We start from the raw sequence: 22,459 nt of genomic DNA on the forward strand, positions 1-22,459 counted from the left end.
CAACCGTTACATTAACATAAGTATTTGGTACATCAGAAAAGCAGAACTTAATATTTGGTACAGAAACCTTTGTTTGCATTTACGGAGCCACTCCTTAGTTGCCCTGGCTGTGTGTTTCGGGTCGTTGTCATGCTGGAAGACCCAGCCACGACCCATCTTCAATGCTCTTACTGAGGGAAGGAGGTTGTTGGCCAAGATCTTGCAATACATGGCCCCATCCATCCTCCCCTCAATACGGTGCAGTCGTCCTGTCCCCTTTGCAGAAAAGCATCCCCAAAGAATGATGTTTCCACCTCCATGCTACACGGTTGGGATGGTGTTCTTGAGGTTGTACTCATACTTCTTCTTCCTCCAAACACGGCGAGTGGAGTTTTTACCAAAAAGCTCTATTTTTGTCTCATCAGACCACATGACCTTCTCCCATTCCTCCTCTGGATCATCCAGATGGTCATTGGCAAACTTCAGACGGGCCTGGACATGTGCTGGCTTGAGCAGGGGGACTTTGCGTGCGCTGCAGAATTTTAATCCATGACGGCGTAGTGTGTTACTAATGGTTTTCTTTGAGACTGTGGTCGATGTGTTCCTGGTTCAAGCCCAGGTAGGGGCGAGGAGAGGGACAGAAGCTATACTGTTACACTGGCAATACTAAAGTGCCTATAAGAACATCCAATAGTCAAAGGTATTTGAAATACAAATGGCAGAGAGAGAAATAGTCCCATAAATACTATATTAACTACAACCGGAAACCTCTTATCTTGGAATATTGAAGTCTCATGTTAAAATGAACCACCAACTTTCATATGTTCTCATGTTCTGAGCAAGGAACTTAAACGTTAGCTTTTTTACATGGCACATATTGCACTTTTACTTTCTTTGTTTTTGCATTATTTAAATCAAATTGAACATGCTTCATTATTTATTTGAGGCTAAATTGATTTTTATTGATGTATTATATGAAGTTAAAAATAAGTGTTCATTCAGTATTGTTGTAATTGTCATTATTACAAAAAAATTAAATAAAATATTTATTTAAATCAGCCGATGAATCGGTATCGGCCTTTTTTGGTCCTCCAATAATCGGTATCGGCGTTGAAAAATCATAATCGGTCGACCTCTAATAAGGACAAAATGTGGAACAAGTCAAGGGTTCTGAATACCAAACGTATAGACCAAACGTTACCTCATTAAAAAGTTGAAGGTGGTCTTGTCAAATAGCTGTATTTCATCCTTACTACTATCACAAACTGGTGGTGGTCGTCTGCTAAGTCAGTAATTACTTCCCTGTAGCTAACCAGTCACCACCAGCCTTCTAGTGCCTGGTTAAGAAACAAGCTGATTTACCAAATTAAAATATACAGGTTCTGTAGTCTCTCTCAACCCTCCCACGTTACCATTGCCTTTCATATACAGGTTCTGTAGCCAACTCCCCCTCTTTTCCTTAGAGAAAACTGTGTTTTCGTTCAACAATGTTTAAAATACATTTATAAAATGTGTTTAATTGAACCCATATTTTAACTAGGCAAGTCAGTTAAGAACAAATTCTTATTTACAATGACGGCCAACCCCGGCCAAACCCGGAAGATGCTGGGCCAATTGTGCACCGCCCTATGGGACTCCAATCACAGCCGGATTTGATACTGCCTGGATTCAAACCAGGGACTGAGTGACTCCTTTTGCACTGAGATGCAGTGCCTTAGACCACTGCACCACTCGGGAACCAGCAATACATTTTTATCTTTCTACCGTGCATTTGTGGGCCGTATTTTGAGAAAGAACGAGAGAGGGCAAGAAAGAGAGAGAGATGAGTGACCTACCTGTTGTGCTGCGTTGGCAGATTGATGCATGTAATACTGCTGGGTCTGTAGCTTTGTGTACATGGCATAGTCCTCATTCATAAGCTTAGCATAAAGAGACAGAGCCTCCATCAACTTCACATTCAGCTCTGACAGCTCTGAATGCTTCCTGAAACACAGGAGTCAGTCAGTCAGCCAAGCAACCAGTCAGTAAGTCAGTCAGTCAGCCAGTCAGCCAAGCAACCAGTCAGTCAGTCAGCCAAGCAACCAGTCAGTCAGTCAGCCAAGCAACCAGTCAGTCAGTCAGCCAAGCAACCAGTCAGTCAGTCAGTCAGTCAACCAGTCAGTCAGTCAGTCAGTCAGCCAAGCAACCAGTCAGTCAGTCAGTCAGTCAGTCAAGCAACCAGTCAGTCAGTCAGTCAGTCAGTCAAGCAACCAGTCAGTCAGTCAAGCAACCAGTCAGTCAGCCAAGCAACCAGTCAGTCAGCCAAGCAACCAGTCAGTCAGCCAAGCAACCAGTCAGTCAGCCAAGCAACCAGTCAGTCAGCCAAGCAACCAGTCAGTCAGCCAAGCAACCAGTCAGTCAGTCAGCCAGCTAAGCAACCAGTCAGTCAGTCAGTCAGTCAGCCAAGCAACCAGTCAGTCAGTCAGTCAGTCAGCCAAGCAACCAGTCAGTCAGTCAGTCAGTCAGCCAAGCAACCAGTCAGTCAGTCAGTCAGTCAGCCAAGCAACCAGTCAGTCAGTCAGTCAGTCAGCCAAGCAACCAGTCAGTCAGTCAGTCAGTCAGCCAAGCAACCAGTCAGTCAGTCAGTCAGTCAGCCAAGCAACCAGTCAGTCAGTCAGTCAGTCAGCCAAGCAACCAGTCAGTCAGTCAGTCAGTCAGCCAAGCAACCAGTCAGTCAGTCAGTCAGTCAGCCAAGCAACCAGTCAGTCAGTCAGTCAGTCAGCCAAGCAACCAGTCAGTCAGTCAGTCAGCCAAGCAACCAGTTAGTCAGTCAGCCAAGCAACCAGTCAGTCAGTCAGCCAAGCAACCAGTCAGTCAGTCAGCCAAGCAACCAGTCAGTCAGTCAGCCAAGCAACCAGTCAGTCAGTCAGCCACGCAACCAGTCAGCCAGTCAGCCAAGAAACCAGTCAGCCAACCAGTCAGTCAACCAACCAACCAGTCAGTCAACCAACCAACCAGTCAGTCAACCAACCAGTCAGTCAACCAACCAGTCAGTCAGTCAACCAACCAGTCAGTCAACCAACCAGTCAGTCAGTCAGTCAACCAACCAGTCAGTCAGTCAGTCAACCAACCAGTCAACCAACCAGTCAGTCAGTCAGTCAACCAACCAGTCAACCAACCAGTCAGTCAGTCAGTCAACCAACCAGTCAACCAACCAGTCAGTCAGTCAGTCAACCAACCAGTCAACCAACCAGTCAGTCAGTCAGTCAACCAACCAGTCAACCAACCAGTCAGTCAGTCAGTCAACCAACCAGTCAACCAACCAGTCAGTCAGTCAGTCAACCAACCAGTCAACCAACCAGTCAGTCAGTCAGTCAACCAACCAGTCAACCAACCAGTCAGTCAGTCAGTCAACCAACCAGTCAGTCAGTCAGTCAGTCAACCAACCAGTCAGTCAGTCAGTCAGTCAACCAACCAGTCAGTCAGTCAGTCAGTCAACCAACCAGTCAGTCAGTCAGTCAACCAACCAGTCAGTCAGTCAGTCAGTCAACCAACCAGTCAGTCAGTCAACCAACCAGTCAGTCAGTCAGTCAACCAACCAGTCAGTCAACCAACCAGTCAGTCAGTCAACCAGTCAGTCAACCAACCAGTCAGTCAGTCAGTCAACCAACCAGTCAACCAACCAGTCAGTCAGTCAGTCAACCAACCAGTCAGTCAGTCAGTCAGTCAACCAACCAGTCAGTCAGTCAACCAACCAGTCAGTCAGTCAGTCAGTCAACCAACCAGTCAGTCAACCAACCAGTCAGTCAGTCAACCAGTCAGTCAGTCAACCAACCAGTCAGTCAACCAACCAGTCAGTCAACCAACCAGTCAGTCAACCAACCAGTCAGTCAACCAACCAGTCAGTCAACCAGTCAGTCAGCAAGGTGTAAGCTGAATACCGTACCTGTCAGTGCTCTCAAGCTTCTGATCAATGAGGGGACACATCTGGTTGCAGGCACCTTAGCAGAACAAGAAACACAATGTTATGTAATGTTTTGTAACTGTATAGTGCATTCTAAATGCAACTAGTGTTTTAATTAAGAAACAAGTTAAATAAATTATTAATGACAGTAGTTAGTCAGTCTTACCCACTAGATGCAAGAGTCAGTCAGTCAGTCAGTCAGTCAGTCAGTCAGTCAATCTTAGCCTCTAGCTGTAGAAGTTAGCCATTCAGTCTTAGCCCCTAGCTGTAGGAGTTAGTCATTCTTACCGTTTAGCTGTAAGAGTTAGTCAGTCTTACTAACTACCTCTTACAGCTAGTGTGTTAGTTGGGTAAGAATGACAAACTAGCTAACTAACCCTCTAGCTGTAAGAGTTAGTCATTCTTACCCTTAGCCTGTGTTCGTAATGGCTGCTCAGTGAAACGACCTGTCCTGATTTGTCATAGACAATTGCTAAAAAAAAAACTTTAATGAGCAAGCCTTCCTTCATGACCTGGTCTCTGTAAAATTGTATAGAATCAGCTTGACGTTTGGACCTTCTTTTTTAATATTTTTAATGGTATTGTTAACAAACACGCCCCCATAAAGAAAATTCGAATTAAAAAACAGGTTCAGCCCCTGGTTCGACCGTGATCTTGCAGAGTTACTCCACCTCAAGAATTGCATTGGCGAAAGGCTCAGCAAACGCATACTCAGAATGACTGGTTCTCATCCAGGCAAATGAGGAATAAGTGCACTCAGGCTATCCGGAAGGCGAAATTTAGATACTTTAAGAAGCAGTTCTCTCTCTGTGGGTCTAACCTCAAGAAGTTCTGGAAAACGGTTAAAGACCTGAAGAATAAACTCTCCTCACAGCTGCCCATGTCCCTTAATGTTGATGTGGTTGTTACTGACAAGAAGCACATGGCTGAGCTCTTTAATCACCACTTCATTAAGTCAGGATTCCTATTTGACTCAGCCATGCCTCCTTGACTGTCCAACATTTCCTCATCTCCCACCCCTTCTAATGAGACTAACCCCGATGTTTCTCCAGCTTTTTCCACTGCCCTGCTACAAAGTTTCTCCCTGAAGGCAGTCACTGAATCCGGGGTGCTAAAGGAGCTCTGTAAACTTGACCCCAGAGAAACATCTGGGTCAGATGGTTTAGACCCTTTCTTCTTTAAGGTTGCTGCCCCTATCATCGCAAAGCGTCTCTCCTTTCTGGGGAGGTTCCAATGGCTTGGAAGGCAGCCACAGTTCGTCCTTTATTTAAAGGGGGAGATCAAGCTGATCCTAACTGTTATAGGCCTATTTCTATTTTGCCCTGTTTATCAAAAGTGTTGGAAAAACTTGTCAATTATCAACTGACTGGCTTTCTTGACTGGCTTTCTTGATGCCTTGAAATATTTTCTCTGGTATGCAATCCGGTTTCAGCTCAGGTTATGGATGTGTCACTGCAACCCTAAAAAGGTCCTCAATGATGTCACCATTGACCTTGATTCTAAGAAATGTTGCTATTTTTATTGACTTTGCCAAAGCTTTCGATATGGTAGACCATTCAATTCTTGTGGGCCGTCTGAGGAGTATTGGTGTCTGAGGGGTTTTTGGCCTGCTTTGCTAACTACCTCAAAGAGTGCAGTGTATGAAGTCAGAAAATCTGCTGTCTCAGCCACGGCATGTTACCAAGAGAGTACCCCAAGGCTCAATCCTAGGCCCCACACTCTTCTCAATTTACATCAACAACATAGCTCAGGCAGTAAGAAGCTCTCTCATCCATTTATATGCCGATGATACAGTCTTATACTCAGCTGGCCCCTCCCCGGAATTTGTGTTAAATGCTCTACAACAGAGCTTTCTTACTGTCCATCAAGCTTTCTCTACCCTTAACCTTGATCTGAACACCTCCAAAACAAAGGTCATGTGGTTTGGTAAGAAGAATGCCCCTCTCCCCATCAGTGTGATTACTACCTCTGAGGGTTTAGAGCTCGAGGTAGTCACCTCATACAAGTACTTGGGAGTGTGGCTAGATGGTACACTGTCCTTCTCTCAGCACATATCAAAGCTGCAGGCTAAAGTTACATCTAGACTTGGTTTCCTCTATTGTGATTGCCCATCTTTCACTCCAGCTGCCAAACTAAGCCTGATTCAGACGATCATCCTACGCATGCTAGATTACAGAGACATAATTTTTAGATCGGCAGGTAAGGGTGCTCTCGAGCAGCTAGATGTTCTTTACCATTCGGCTATCAGATTTGCCACCAATGCTCCTTATAGGACTGTATACCCGTCGCAAGACCAACAGGTTGATGCTTATTTATAAAAAACCCTCTTAGGCCTCACTCCCCCCTATCTGAGATATCTACTGCAGCACTCATCCTCCACATACAACACCAGCTCTGCCAGTCACATTATGTTAAAGGTGCCCAAAGCACACATCCATGGGTCACTCCTTTTCAGTTTGCTGCAGCTAGCGACTGGAACGACCTGCAACAAACACTCAAACTGGACAGTTTTATCTCAATCTCTTTATTCAAAGACTCAATCATGGACACTCTTACTGACAGTTGTGGCTGCTTTGTGTGATGCATTGTTCTCTCTACCTTCTTGCCCTTTGTGTTGTTGTCTGTGCCCAATAATATTTGTACCATGTTTTGTGCTGCTACCATGTGTTGCTACCATGTTGTTGTCATGTTGTGATGCTACCATGCTGTGTTGTCATGTGTTGCTGCCTTACTATGTTATTGTCTTAGGTCTCTCTTTATGTAGTGTTGTCTCTTGTCGTGATGTGTGTTTTGTCCCCTCTTTATTATTTATAATCCCAGTCCCCGTCCCCGCAGGACGCCTTTTGCCTTGTGGTGGGCCGTCCTTGTAAATAAGAATTTGTTCTTAACTAACTTGCCTAGTTAAATAAAAGGTTAAATAAGATAAATAAAATACCCTCTAGCTGTAAGAGTTAGTCAGTCTTACCCTCTAGATCAGGCCTGGGCAATTATTTTCCCAGTATGACTGTTGACAGATATATCTACTGTAACTCCTAATCTTTGGAAAGTTTTGTTCATCGAGAGATGCATAGAACCTCGTCAGTGACATTGTTTTGACTAGTTCTCCAATCACTGCATCAGACCGATCAGCTCAAGTTGCAAGTCAGTGGGAGCGTGGTCCACAATGAAGGTGAAATGAGAGGAAACCAACCGCATGTCATTTTCCAACACTTTGAAATCCTCAAAACTATGAGAAAAAAACTCCCTGTTCAAAGCACGCAGCAGCAATGTATAATTCTCCCCCTGGTCATCTGATAGGGAACAGACTAGTAGTGTCAAAAAGTGGGTGAGATTGTTGGCTTCTACTTGGCAGGCCAGGAGGAGTAATTTTCCCTTGAAGGCTTTAACAAGGCTGTACATCTGAAGGCCCTTCCCTTGTAGTTTGGAAATCAGTTCATTCATGAGTGCCATGATGAAGGCATGATTGATGGTAAAGGCAAAATCAGCCAAACATTCTTTAACTTGCTGGTGAGGGAAATCCACATATTTTCCTTTCATTTGCAAAAACTCAGCAATCTCCAACTTCAGGTCCCACATCCTTTAAGCACCTTCCCCAAACTCAGCCATCTCACGTTTGTGTGGTAGGGGAGATCTACATGACCCAAACTCGTCTCTTCCAACAGTGAGACAAACAGCCTGTGGTTTAAAGTTTACTACTTCAGTGAATATATCCACAACATGGCTCATTTTCAGAACACATTGACAAAGCAGCTCCTGATGAATAATGCAATGCAGGAAATTACCCTTGATCATTTTCTGATCTGGGTTCAGCTCAGCAATTTGATCTTGTATCTTTTTCAAAAGGTCAATGTTTTTTCCTGTCAAGTTTGGGCACCAATCAGTGGTCACACTGGATAACTTTTCAAAACTCAGTCACACTTTTTAACCTCCTCAAATAAATCTTTCCCTGTGGTTGTGCTCTTCATTGACTGCACTGAAACAAGCTCCTCTGTAATTTCAAAGTCTGGGGTTATGCCTCGTAAGAATATCAACAACTGAGCCGTGTCACATGCATCACTGCTCTCATCCAGGGCCAAGGAGAAATCCTTTACCTTGTCTTTCAACTGTGGTTATATATTCTCTGCGATGTCCTCAACACGATGTGTCACCGTTCGTCTTGACAGGGAAACAATTTTCAAACAGCTTTCTTGTCGGGGCAAAGTATTGCTGCAGAGTCAATTAAACATTCTGTAATGAATTCTAACTCAGCGAATGGCTTGCTATGTTTAGCAATTTTGTGGGACAGTACATATCTAGCTATCGCAATTCTGTTTGAATGAATGCAGTTTTGTGAAAACTCCTTGCTGCTTTTGCAACTGAGAAAGTAACTCTTTTGATGCAATTGCCCTCTGCTCAGAAGACATATTCCAATATTTCTCTGCATGCTTCGTCCGGATGTGTTGGGACAAGTTCTAGTCATTCAAGACAACAATGCTAACTTTGGACACAGCTTTCCCTGGTACCTCAAATAAATATTTTGATGTACACTCTTGCTGGAACACCCTACATTCATTGTCTAATTACCCCAAAAACTAATTTTTGGGCCAATTTCTAGCGAGCTACTATTTGTAAGTGTGAAGTCAGCCTGTCAGTCACTGTCTGGTCTTTTTTATAAAAAAAATAAATAATTTTACACCTTTATTTAACTAGGCAAGTCAGTTAAGAACACATTCTTATTTTCAATGACGGCCTAGGAACAGTGGGTTAACTGCCTGTTCAGGGGCAGAACGACAGCTGGGGGGTTTGAACTTGCAACCTTTCGGTTACTAGTCCAACGCTCTAACCACTAGGCTACCCTGCCGCCCCGTCTTTGTGCAGTTGTTATTTATACGTGCCTTTTTATTTTAATTTCACCGTTATTTAACCAGGTAAGCCAGTTGAGAACAAGTTCTCATTTACAACTGCGACCTTGCCAAGATAAAGCATAGCAGTGCGACACAAACAACACAGAGTTACACATAAGCAAACGTACAGTCAATAACACAAAATAAATGAAAGATGTTTCTATTTATGTACAGTGTGTGCAAATGTAGAAGAGTAGGGAGGTAGGCAATAAATAGGCCCTAGAGGCAAAATAATTACAATTTAGCATTAATACTGGAGTGATAGATGTGCAGATGATGATGTGCAAGTAGAGCTACTGGGGTGCAAAAGAGCAAGAAGGTAAGTAATAATATGGGGATGAGGCAGTCGGGTGTGCTATTTACAGATTGGCTGTGTACAGGTACAGTGATCGGTAAGCTGCTCTGACAGCTGATGCTTAAATTTAGTGAGGGAGATATGAGTCTCCAGCTTCAGTGATTTTTGCAATTTGTTCCAGTCATTGGCAGCAGAGAACTGGAAGGAAAGGCAGCAAAAACAAGTGTTGGCTTTGGGGATGACCAGTGCAATATACCTGCCGGAGCGCGTGCTACGGGTGGGTGTTGCTATGGTGACCAGTGAGCTGAGATAAGGCGGGCATTTAACTAGCAAAATGTCCCACAAGCGGTGGTAATTAAATCATTACACAAATACAAGTATTCATTGGTCTTTTAATTTGAATAACAAATACTTAAAAAAAAAAAACTTTACTATCGCAAATTCTTTATGTGATCTGAGCATGATTCCACGGGCAGTATTGAATCAGGTCGCGGGCCACATAGGGCCCCCGGACCGGCCTTTGCCCAGGCCTGCTCAAGCTGTAAGAGTTAGTCAGTTTCTCCGTATACAAAAACGTAATATTGTGACTCACCACCTGGATTCGGTCTTATGTAGCAACATTTGAATTTCTGTTTTTACAAACGGATAAATGTAGAGACTCCGAGCTACAAAATGGTATATCATACACTGCATTTGAGTAAACAATGGGAAAGTAATTGAAAGTTGATACACTTGTAAACTCACTTTTGAGAAAACGGTCTTTCAATGTTTTGGCACTACTATAGGAGAGCCCTTCTTTGTCTACACCCATTCAGCATTGTTCACACTCTCTTAAGCCTTAGACCCACCCATCTCTTTAAGGGTTGATCCAACCATTTTGTACTATCTTACCAGCTACTTCCAGACATCTAAGAGAGAGAGAGAACAGCTCACTGAACATTACTCACCCTTGCAGAGCTGGTTAGGCTGTTACAGTATGTTATCCAGCGCGTTGGTGACCGCAACTGTGCTGTCACATTGTTCGTTCGTAAATTCAGAGCACACTGGACGCTCTGACTTAACGACAGTCAAGCACCCAAGCTAACTGGCTAACATTGGCTAGCTACTTCCAGACACATAATGAGAGAACACCCCACTGACTATTTTACTCCCCCTAGCAGAGCTGGTTAGGCTGTTTTCCAGAGCGTTGGTGACTAACAGTGCTGCTGGCAACAATTTAATTTTGCTTTCTTTGCCGACATTTACTGACTCCAGACAAATTAGACGGGTGTTGAGCGTTCAAAAATGTATCAGTTATTGTGCACTCTGGCACACTAGGACAAAACTCAGTCCTCCAGAAAGTAGAGAGCATACACATAACGTTAGCAAGCTAACAGTACACTTTAACTTGACATTAGGTTTATGCAGTTTTACTACACAATACATTTTCTTTTAAAGCCGCGTTTGACACAATTACCTAGACATACTGACCAGCTCCAATAGACAGACGTGTGCTATATGGAAGACCAATCCAAACTCATCTCTCGGCATGTCCAGCCCACTCATTACCTCAGCAAATCAAGGCTAGCAGGAAGGTTTCTCTGTTTTTCTGTGGCTAAACCAACTAGGCTCGTAACTGAACAATATTATTCGTATTTACAGATGGCATAAAAGTTTGATATTAAGGCACATGAAAGTTCACATGTTTGAGATGGCATTTCTGCAGAAAAAAAAACATTTTGGTAAAAATGTATTTTTTGCGTTCAAACGGCTCTCCTGTGAAGTCGTGACTTGCGACATACGCCTAGTTTACGGAATCAGGTCATTATTAGCCACCATGTAATTAGATAACTCTCCTTCATTGTTTGGTGAAAAAGATAAGAGAAAATATTGTTCAATTAAATCAACCCCTTTATCAAATATTGAAATGGAAGGAAGTGGTCATAATTAATATTTTCTGTAATTTCAGTGTCACTGTTTATAAATTCTAAACAGAAATACCTTATTTACATAATTATTCAGACCTTTTGCTATGAGACTCGAACTTGAGCACAGGTGCATCCTGTTTTCATTAACCATCCTTGAGATGTTTCTACAACTTGATTAGTGTCTAGGCACAGATCTGAGGAAGGGCACCAAAACATTTCTGCAGCAATGAAGGTCCCCAAGAACACAATGGCCTCAATCATTCTTAAACAGAATAAGCTTGGAACCACCAAGACTCTTCCTAGAGCTGACCGCCCAGCCACACTGAGTAATCAGGGGAGAAGGGCCTTGGTCAGGGTGGTGACCAAGAACCCAATTGTCACTCTGTTAGAGCTCTAGAATTTCTCTGTGGAGATGAGAGGACCTTCCAGAAGCCCAACCATCTCTGCAGCACTCCACCAATCAGGCCTTTATGGTAGAGCAGCCACTCCTCAGTAAAAGGCACCTAAAGGACTCAGACCATGAGAAACAAGATTCTCTGGTTTGATGAAACCAAGATTGAACTCTTTGGCCTGAATGCCAAACGTCACGTCTGGAGAAAACATGGCACCATCCCTATGGTGAAGCATGGCTGTGGCAGTATCATGCTGTGGCGATGTTGTCAGTGGCAGGGACTCTCCAAATACAAGTGTGACAAGCTTGTAGCATCATACCCAAGAAGACTTGATGCCAAAAGTGCTTCAACTTATGTAAATGTGATATTTCAGTTTCTTATTTTTTATAAAATTGGCAAACATTTCTAAACCTGTTTTTGTTTTGTCACTATCGGATATTGTGTGTAGATTGATGAGGGAAAAAAACTATTCAATCCATTTTAGAATAAAGCTGTGACAAAAAGTGAAGGTCTGAATACCTTCCGAAGGCACTGTATGTCTATGGTGTATTTACTGTGTGTGTGTGTCTAAATGATGTATGTACTATGAGCTGAGCCATAAGGGAGACGAGACCTCTACCACCCCACTAGGGAGGGGGGGTGTAGCCTGTTTTTTTCCCCCCTACTATGTTTCTGAAATCACCATCATCCACTAATTAACTTGTCATTTTTGCAGATTAAATGTTTGAGCTGCTAATGAATCAATATGTATTGTTTTAATTAGCTATGACATAGCAAATGCATATACAGCACAACATTCGATTTCATCCCCATCTCAAAACCAAATGGTTTTGACCATTTGGAAGTGTTTCATGAGCTTCTTTTGTATTCCAGCTTTGGCCTCGCAAAAGCGATTCCTCGTTACGAAAATATAAACTTTACCCTGTATATCTAAAAATGACCATATACACCATTTTATTTATTTATTTATTTTAACAAAACTATTGCTGATGGTGAACCTGAACAATGGAAATAAACTATTGTAAGCCACGTAAAACAGGAATAGCCAGATCAGTTGTTTCCGGTAGCTTACTTTTATTCTGGTAAAATAACATAGGTCACTCAACCAATAAAGACTAATATTGGGCAAGCCATTTTAGCATTTGAATGCTGAAGGTGCTGTGTAAGATCAGGCCCTACTCGCTTTGGCAGCGCGGATCTGGGCACAGTGCGCAGTTTGATGAGGCTACTGATTTTCCCTAGGTTGTTCTGCATGCAAAATTACTTGTAGATCAATGACTGTCAACACAGTTAAATGCTTAGCTAGACACCAGAGGAGATCAGGTATTTTTGTAAGGAAGAAAGTAATATGAGCCAAAAATGTTGATGAATTTGAAATTTGTAATGTTTGAATCGGTTTTGGGGTCCACAAACCATCTTAAACATTGAAATCAGTGACTGATGCGCATCGGTGAATTGTTACATACCTATTAGTTAGTCAGTCTTAACCTCTAGCTGTAAGAGACAGAGAGATAGATGGATAGACTTAGCATTTAGCTTTAAGAGTTAGTCTTAGCCTCAAGCTGTTTTGGTTAGTAGGTCTTATCCCCTCTAGCTGTAAAGGTTAGTTAGTAATAGTTGTTCAGTAAGTCAATCTTACCCTCTAGCTGTAGGAATTTGTTATTTAGTAATAGTTGTTCAGTAAGTTAATCGTAGGTCAGTCTAGCTGTAAGAATTAGTAAGTTGGTCTCACCCTCTAGCTGCAGCAGCTCACAGGCATCAGACTGGTTGTCTGTTGGATCTGCACTCTGGATCATGTGCAGCAGCTGGTCCATTTTCTCCTGGTGAGGAAAAATAACCAAATAGAACTTCAGTAGAGCTTTTTTATGAAAGGAAGTAAAACATTACACCTATAATAGTATACACTGAGTATACCAAACATTTGGAACACCTTCCTAATAAGAGTTGTGCCCTTTTGCGGTCAGAATAGCCTCCATTCGTCGGGCCATGGACTCTACAAGGTGTCGAAAGCGTTCCACAGGGATGCTGGCTCATGATGACTCCAATGCTTCCTACAGTTGAGTCAAGTTGGCTGAATGTCCTTTGGGTGGTGGACCATTCTTGGGACAAAAGGGAAACGGTTGAGCATGGAAAAACCAGCCGTGTTGCAGTTCTTGACAAAACAATGCTTCTGGCACCTACTACCATACCCCGTTCAAAGGCACTTAAATATTTTGTCTTGCCCATTAAACTTCTGAATGGCACATGTACACAATCCATGTCTCAAGACTTAAAAACATTCTTTACGTAACCGGCCGCGACCGGGAGGTCCGTGGGGCGACGCACAATTGGCCTAGCGTCGCCCGGGTTAGGGAGGGCTTGGTCGGTAGGGGTGTCCCTGTTCTCATCGCGCACCAGCGACTCCTGTGGCGGGCTGGGCGCAGTGTGCGCTAACCAAGGTGGCCAGGTGCACGGTGTTTCCTCCGGCGCATTGGTGCGGCTGGCTTCCGGGTTGGATGCGTGCTGTGTTAAGAAGCAGTGCGGCTTGGTTGGGTTGTGTATCGGAGGACGCATGACTTTCAACCTTCGTCTCTCCCGAGCCCGTACGGGAGTTGTAGCGATGAGACAAGATAGTAGCTACTACAACAATTGGATACCACGAAATTGGGGAGAAAAAAGGGGTGAAATTCACAAAAAATAAAATAAAAAGATTATATATTATTTATATTTTATAAATCTGCAAAAAGTATTTAAAAACTTTTGCTTTGTCATTATGGGGTAGATTGATGAGGGAAAACCCCCAATTTAATCAATTTTAGAATAGGACTGTAATGAACAAAAAGTCAAGGGGTCTGAATACTTTCCAAACGCGCACACGCCGTCAAGTCTTAGAACACCTAATTTAAGAGCTTTTCATTATTTTTATTATTTTCTACATTGTAGAATAATAGTGAAGACATCCGAACAATGAAATAACTACATGTGTTACCAAAAAAGCGTTAAACAAATTGAAATATATTTTATATTTGAGATTCTTCAAAGTAGCCTCCCTTTGCCTTGATGACAGCTTTGCACACTCTTGGCATTCTCTCAACCAGCTTCATGAGGTAGTTACCTGAAATGCATTTCAATTAACAGGTGTGCCCTGTTAAAAGTTCATTTGTGGAAATGTCTTCCTTCTTAATGCGCTTGGGCCAATCAGTTGTGTTGTGGCAAGGAGGGGTGGTATACAGAAGACAGCCCTATTTGGTAAAAGACCAAGTCCATAATATGTCAAGAACAGCTCAAATAAGCAAAGAGAAATGACAGTGGATCATTACTTTAAGACACGAAGGTCAGTCAATACGGAACATTTTAAGAACTTTGAAAGTTCCTTCAAGTGCAGTCGCAAAAACCATCAAGCGCTATGATGAAACTGGCTCTTATGAGGACCGCCACAGGACAGGAAGACCCAGAGTTACCTCTGCTGCAGAGGATAAGTTCAATAGAGTTACCAGCCTCAGAAATTGCAGCCAGATAAATGCTTCACAGAATTCAAGTAACAAACATATCAACATCAACTATAATGTGTGATTCAGGCCTTCATGGTCACATTGCTGCAAAGAAACCACTACAAAAGGACACCAATAATAAGAATAGGCTTGTTAGGGTCAAGAAACACAAGCAATGGACATTAGACCGGTGGAAATCTGTCCTTTGGTCTGGAGTCGAAATTTGAGATTTTTGGTTCCAACCACCCTGTCTTTGTAAGACGCAGTGTGGGTGAACGGAAGATCTCTGCATGTGTATTTCCCACCATGGAGGAGAAGGTGTTATGGTGTGTGGGTGATTTGCTGGTGACACGAATTCTAAATAAATTACAGACCAAGGCACACTTAACCAGCATGGCTACCATAGCATTCTGCAGCGATACGCCATCCTATCTGGTTTGCGCTTATTGGAACTACCATTTGTTTTTCAACAGGAAAATGGCCCAACACATCTCCAGGCTGTATAAGGGCTATTTGACCAAGATGGAAATTGATGGAGTGCTGCATCAGATGACCTGGCCTCCAATCACCAGACCTCAAACCAATTGAGATTATTTGGGATGAGTTGAACCGCAGAGTGAAGGAAAAGCAGCCAACAAGTGCTCAGCATATGTGGGAACTTCAAGACAGTTGGAAAAGCATTCCAGGTGAAGCTGGTTGAGAGAATGCCAAGAGTATACAAAACTGTCTTCAAGGCAAAGTGTGGCTATTTGAAAATATTTTGATTTGTTTGATTACTACATGATTCCATGTGTTATTTCATAGTTTTGATGTCTTCATTATTATTGTACAATGTAGAAAATAGTAAAAATTAAGAAAAACTCTTGAATGAGTAGGTGTGTCCAAACTTTTGACTGGTACTGTACATAAAGCTGTAGAATAAAGCTGTCGTACCTCGTCTATGTAGACCGGTTCAGGCTCAGGCTCTATGCTCTCCACCTGGACCTCCTCACTGAACTGCACCGTCTTCTTTTCTGTCTTCACTGTGGACACAGGACAGTCAGGGGGACAGTAAGGGGGACATGGAGGCAGTCATGGTTTTATTTTTATTTATTTAACCCCTATTTTCTCAGGTAAATTGTCTGAGAACACATTCTCATTTACAGCAACAATCTGGGGAATAGTTACAGAGGAGACATGGACAGCCAGGGGGACATGGAGATAGCCAGGGGGGCTTTGTGTGTGTGTGTGTGTGTGTGTGTGTGTGTGTGTGTGTGTGTGTGTGTGTCAGGTTTTCCGTTAAGAGGTCATAGGCGGCTTTGGCAGTTAATTTTTTTTTCTTTAAATCGGCTCCTGTCAATTATCCAGGAGAAGAAAAAAAAATAGGTTATAGGTTAATTTCCATAATTTAGTGGAATTAAATTAATGCATGTGTATATTCGTTACATTAATCTTATTCATCACACAGGCACAGCATTCAGATAGAGCCTTTGAGTGGAAAATATGTCAGACAGCGCAAGAACTGCTGTTACAGCATCTCAAACTGCTAATTCGTTGGCTGTTTCGAGCCAAATCATTGCGCAACAATTCTAAATGCAATCCCGTGTTGAGGTACTACTTGTATTTCTCAAGTGGTGATTGAAGTGTGCTTCCCATTCACCATTCAAATGTATAGGCAACGGAAGGCAGCCTTCATCGACGCATCACACACCACTTTGCAATGAGCTGGAGGTAGCATGCATTTTGAAAACACAATTGTTTGAAACCTGAACGTTTTTACCACATATGAGGCATGTCTTACCTTGCTTCAAAGTAGCCTAGCCAAAATCAGACCATATCCTTGGAGGTAATTACTTTTTTTTTTAAATACTCCCATTTGCCATTGAAACCAGTAGTCCATTATTTTATAAAGGCTTCCACATGCCATTGAAACCAGTAGTCCATTATTTTATAAAGACTTCCACATGCCATTGAAACCAGTAGTCCATTATTTTATAAAGACTTCCACATGCCATTGAAACCAGTAGTCCATTATTTTATAAAGGCTTCCACATGCCATTGAAACCAGTAGTCTATTATTTATAGACTTCATATGCCATTGAAAACAGCATTTGTATAACATTCTATAGGTTTTTAAATCAACATTATTTTTGTCCAGCAGCCAAAGGTATAATCCTAGTCATATTAGCAACCCATGCTAGTTGATGATAATCCTAGTCATATTAGCATCCCATGCTAGTTGATGATAATCCTAGTCATATTATCATCCCATGCTAGTTGATGCATCTTTAAATCTCCCCTCTTTCTACATTTCTAACAGATATTTTCATCTATGTCACATGAAACCGCTTGCGCACTTTTGACAACTGTGTTTTCCCACTAATTGCATTATGGAACGAACATTAGCGCGTAGCCTACTGCTGTACTACTGCTGCATTGCTGCGCAGTTGTAATGTGAAGAAATAATAGTTATCAACATTAAGCAAAATGTTACCTGTTGCAACAGACTCCTTGCTTTAAAACATTTGTTTATTTTTATGTAGCCTAAGACTACTGTAGCCTAAGCCTACTGGTTGTATGCATTTGGGATCTACCGTCCCACAACAGTCCCAGAGTCTGTTTGCAATAGGATATTACTTTCTCAACAAACTTTTCTACTATGGGGATAGTTAGATTAACATCTGCTGATCGTTACTCGTCTTGTTGGCTAGTGATTCTGCTGTTCGTTACTGGTCTTGTTGACTAGTGATTCTGCTGATCGTTACTGGTCTTGTTGGCTAGTGATTCTGCTGATCGTTACTGGTCTTGGTGGCTAGTGATTCTGCTGATCGTTACTGGTCTTGGTGGCTAGTGATTCTGCTGTTTGTTACTGTTCTTGGTGGCTTGTGATTTTGCTGTTCGTTACTGGTCTTGTTGGCTGACAAAAAGTACATGTGTATGTAATGTTACTAACATCTTCAAAGTGCGCATCGGAATTCGGTAAGGAAACCACACTTGTTGCATTCTCGACTTGGATGTTTTATTTAGATTAATGACCATAATGTAAATGTGATTTCTGTCATTCTGAGCACCGTGAGTGGATGCCCTAATCTGGTTACGCACCCAATGAATATGGGTCCAGTACATTTGTCAAATGTCCGGTAAATTAAAATGCTGGTGGTCAAATGATCGCCGCCACATTTTCCTAACAGAAACCCTGGTGCATGTGAACTCACTCATCTCAGGCTCTGCAGTCAGATCAGCCGTTACAAAGTTTGAGGGGAATAGTCCAACTCCCTGATACGTTTCTCCTTTCCACCAGTTGGGGTCACTGAAACCCCAAAATACAGCCTGTTAGTGAACAGTAAGGACTGGTTTCCCAGACACAGCCCAGAAGAACCACTACTCCTGGGCTAAACAGGGCCCACTACTCCTGGGCTAAACAGGGCCCACTACTCCTGGGCTAAACAGGGCCCACTACTCCTGGGCTAAACAGGGCCCACTACTCCAGGGCTAAACAGGGCCCACTACTCCTGGGCTAAACAGCACACTGTGGTATGGCAGGGATATGGTTTAGAGGTTAGGGTTTGTATGGCAGGGATAGGGTTAGGGTTTAGGGTTGGTATGGTAGGGATAGTGTTTAGGGGTTTGTATGGCAGGGTTAGTGGTATGGCAGGGATAGGGTTGGTATGGAAGCAATAGTGGTATTATAGGGTTTAGGGTTTGTATGGCAGGGTTAGTGGTATGGCAGGGTTAGTGGAATGGGAGGGGTAGGGTTGGAATGGTAGGGATAGGATTTAGGGCTAAGGGTTAGTATGGCAGGGATAATGGTATGTTAGGGATAGGGTTTAGAGTTGGTATGGTAGGGTTAGTGGAATGGAAGGGAAAGGGTTTAGGGTTGGTATGGAGGGTTTAGTGGTATGGCAGGGATATGGTTTAGGGTTGGGTTAGTGGTATGGCAGGGATAGGGTTTAGGGTTGGTATGGAGGGTTTAGTGGTATGGCAGGGTTAGTGGAATGGAAGGGATATGGTGTAGAGTTGGTATGGCATGATATGGTGTAGGGTTGGTATGGCATGGATATGGTGTAGGGTTGGTATGGCATGGATATGGTGTAGGGTTGGTATGGCATGGATATGGTGTAGGGTTGGTATGGCATGATATGGTTTAGGGTTGGTATGGTAGGGATAGGGTTTAGGGTTGGTATGGTAGGGTTAGTTGTATGATAGGGATAGGGTTTAGGGTTGGTGTGGCGGGGATAGGATTTAGGGTTGGTATGGTAGGGATAGGGTTGGTATGGCAGGGTTAGTGGTATGGCAGGGATAGGGTTTATGGTTGGTGTGGTAGGGATAGGGTTTAGAGTTGGTATGTAGGCATAGGGTTTAGGGATGGTATGGTAGGGATAGGGTTTAAGGGTTGGTATGGTAGGGATAGGGTTGCTATGGCAGGGATAGGGTTTAGGAGTTAGGTTTGGTATGGGAGGGATAAAGTTTAGGGTTGGTATGGCAGGGATAGGTTTAAGGGTTGGTATGGCAGGGATAGGGTTTAAGGGTTGGTATGGCAGGGATAGGGTTTAAGGGTTGGTATGGCAGGGTTAGTGGTTTGGCAGGGATATGGTGTAGGCGTTAGTGGTATGGTAGGGATAGGGTTGGTATGGTAGGGATAGGGTTTAGGGTTGGTATGGTAGGGATAAGGTTCAGGGGTTAGTGGTATGGCAGGGATAGGGTTAGTGATATGGCATGGATAGTGTTGGTATGGCAGGGATAGAGGTATGGCAGGGATAGTGTTTAGTGGTATGGTAGGGATAGGGTTTAGGTTTGGTATGGCAGGGATAGGGTTTAGTGGTATGGCAGGGATAGGGTTGAGGGTTGGTATGGCAGGGATAGGGTTTAGGGGTTAGTGGTATGGCAGGGATAGGGTTTAGGGTTGGTATGGCAGGGATAGGGTTTAAGGGTTTGGGTTGGTATGGCAGGGATAGGGTTTAAGGGTTTGGGTTGGTATGGCAGGGATAGGGTTTAAGGGTTATTGGAATGGAAGGGATAGGGTTTAGAGTTGGTATGTAGGGACACAGTTTAGGGTTGGTATGGCATGGATACGGTTTAGGGTTGGTATGATAGGGATAGGGTTTAGGGTTGGTATGGCAGGGATAGTGGTATGGTAGGGATACGGTTTAGGGTTGGTATGGTAGCGATAGGGTTTAGGGTTGGTATGGTAGGGATAGGGTTTAGGGTTGGTATGGTAGGGATAGGGTTTAAGGTTGGTATGGTAGGGATAGGTTTAGGGTTGGAATGGCAAGGTGACCTGACCTGTCGTCCAGGATAGTGATGATCTCTCCAGACTTGAAGGTAAGCTCGTTGTCCTCTGCAGCCTCAAAGTCATAGATGGCCCTGACCTTCCTGCCCTCAGGCCTCTGGGAAGAGAGGAAAGAGGCGCTGGGGTACAAACCAGACCCAGACAGACCTGACCCGGGCTGACTTCGCTGCTCCTTTAGAGATAACTCTATGGCTGGGGGAGGAGCGGAGAATGGAAGAAAGGAGAGAAGAGAGAGGAGAATGGAAGAAAGGAGAGAAGAGAGGGGGGGGGCAGAAGACAAGAGGACATGGTCAGAGATTTACAATTACATTTTAATATATTTAGTAATATGCTAATTCCATGATCATGTCGTTACAAACTTTATTCCAGAAGAAGCAGTCTATTTACCTTCGGCCAGGTCTAGTTTTAATCTAGAACCCAGTCTAGTGGGTGTCTTTACCTTTAGCCAGGTCTAGTGGGTGTCTTTACCTTTAGCCAGGTCTAGTGGGTGTCTTTACCTTTAGCCAGGTCTAGTGGGTGTCTTTACCTTTAGCCAGGTCTAGTGGGTGTCTTTACCTTTAGCCAGGTCTAGTGGGTGTCTTTACCTTTAGCCAGGTCTTCCTCCTCCTTCTTGTTGGTTAAGGTGGATGGATCCTTTGCCACTAAAGCAGGACTTGCTTTAGCTTTCTCCGCAGCCTAAACAGACCAATATCCAAGAATGAATGCAGCCCTATTCTGCTCCAGAATGAATGCAGCCTTGTAACAGCAACGTGTTTAATCTCTGTTTTATAATCACACAGTAGCCTACCCCCCCCCCCCCCCCCCCCAGTGCACCCACCTAAGAGCCCACAGCAGGGAAGGTGAGGACCCCCCCCCCCCAGTACACCCACCTGAGAGCCCACAGCAGGGAAGGTGACCCCCTGTTCCCTGAGGTTCTTGATCATGGCTGAAATCAGGCTGAGCTGAGGGTCATTCCTAAAGTCCTCTGCCCACTCTACCATCAGTGCCTTCAGCTTCTCACATACCTTAGGGTGGCCCTGGACACACACACACACACGTTTTCCACAAGTATGTAAAGTAGCCAGCCAAATAGAAAGAGTAGCCAGCAACGCACCCAGGGACCAGGGGGTTAAAGTCTTATTTACAGTTGTTTTACTGCAAGATATGAATTGACACAATGTTTGTTTTTCGAATTACGTACACTACCATTCAGAAGAAAAGCCATTTTTTGGTCCATTAAAATTACATCAAATTGATCAGAAATCCAGTGTATACATTGTTAATGTTGTAAATGACTATTGTAGCTGGAAACGGCTGATTTTTTTATGGAATATCTACATAGGCGTACAGAGGCCCATTATCAGCAACCATCACTCCTGTTATCCAATGGCACATTGTGTTAGCTAATCCAAGTTGATTATTTTAAAAGGCTAACTGAGTATTAGAAAACCCATTTACAATTATGTTAGCATTGCTTAAAACTGTTGTCCTGATTAAAGAAGCAATAAAACTGGTCTTCTTTAACTAGTCAATACTTTAGTTGAGTATCTGGAGCATCAGCATTTGTGGGTTCAATTACAGGCTCAAAATGGCCAGAAACAAAGGACATTCGTCTGAAACTCGTCAGTCTATTCTTGTTCTGAGAAATGAAGGCTATTCCATGAAAGAAATTGCCAAGAAACAGAATAGAAAGAGTGGGAGGCCCCGGTGCACAACTGAGCAAGAGAACAACTACATTAGTGTCTAGTTTGAGAAACAGACGCCTCACAAGTCCTCAACTGGCAGCTTCATTAAATAGTACCCACAAAACACCAGTCTCAAAGTCAACAGCAAAGAGGCAACTCCAGGACGCTGGCCTTCTAGGCAGAGTTGCGAAGAAAAAGCCATATCTGACTGGCCAATAAAAATAAATGAATAAGATGGGCAAAAGAACACAGACGTGAAAATTGGACAAAAAGTGTTATGGACAGAAATCTAAGTTTGAGGTGTTCAGATCACAAAAAAAATAATTTGTGAGACGCAGAAAAAAATTATTATATGTTGGAGGAGTGCATGGTGGAGGCAATGTGATGGTCGGGGGTGCTTTGGTGGTGGTAAAGTGGGAGATTTGTACAGGGTAAAAGGGATCTTGAAAAAGGAAGGCTATCACTCCATTTTGCAACGCCATGCCATACTCTGTGGACGACGCTTAAATGGAGCCAATTTCCTCCTATAACAGGGCAATAACCCAAAGCACAGCTCCAAACTACACAATAACTATTTAGGGAAGAAGCAGTCAGCTGGTATTCTGTCAATAATGGAGTGGCCAGCAGTCACCAGATCTCAACCCGACTGAGCTGTTG

The 22,459-nt window shown here is 43.3% G+C and overlaps 1 protein-coding gene across 8 annotated transcripts in view; it reads right to left on the reverse strand.

Moving 5' to 3' along the window:
* The window catches only part of stam (signal transducing adaptor molecule (SH3 domain and ITAM motif) 1), a 46,791-nt gene that overhangs the window by 10,171 nt on the left and 14,161 nt on the right, over positions 1-22,459 (reverse strand). For 3 of the 8 annotated variants that reach the window (XM_036986803.2, XM_036986804.2, XM_036986802.2), the window contains exons 5-12: positions 21,008-21,154; positions 20,723-20,813; positions 20,132-20,330; positions 18,064-18,158; positions 15,803-15,891; positions 13,132-13,219; positions 3,905-3,959; positions 1,815-1,962 (exon numbers count right to left, since the gene is read on the reverse strand). In XM_036986803.2, the coding sequence (XP_036842698.1) occupies positions 1,815-1,962; positions 3,905-3,959; positions 13,132-13,219; positions 15,803-15,891; positions 18,064-18,158; positions 20,132-20,330; positions 20,723-20,813; positions 21,008-21,154 (912 nt within the window). Of the gene's footprint in view, positions 1-1,814; positions 1,963-3,904; positions 3,960-12,865; positions 12,894-13,131; positions 13,220-15,802; positions 15,892-18,063; positions 18,159-20,131; positions 20,331-20,722; positions 20,814-21,007; positions 21,155-22,459 lie in introns of all 8 variants that reach the window. The other 5 variants (XR_016482727.1, XR_016482726.1, XR_016482725.1 and 2 more) reach the window with 2 other exon arrangements.

This window comes from Oncorhynchus mykiss, chromosome 8 (genome assembly GCF_057628025.1).
Source record: "Oncorhynchus mykiss isolate SJ-2025 chromosome 8, ASM5762802v1, whole genome shotgun sequence".
NCBI lineage: Eukaryota > Metazoa > Chordata > Actinopteri > Salmoniformes > Salmonidae > Oncorhynchus > Oncorhynchus mykiss.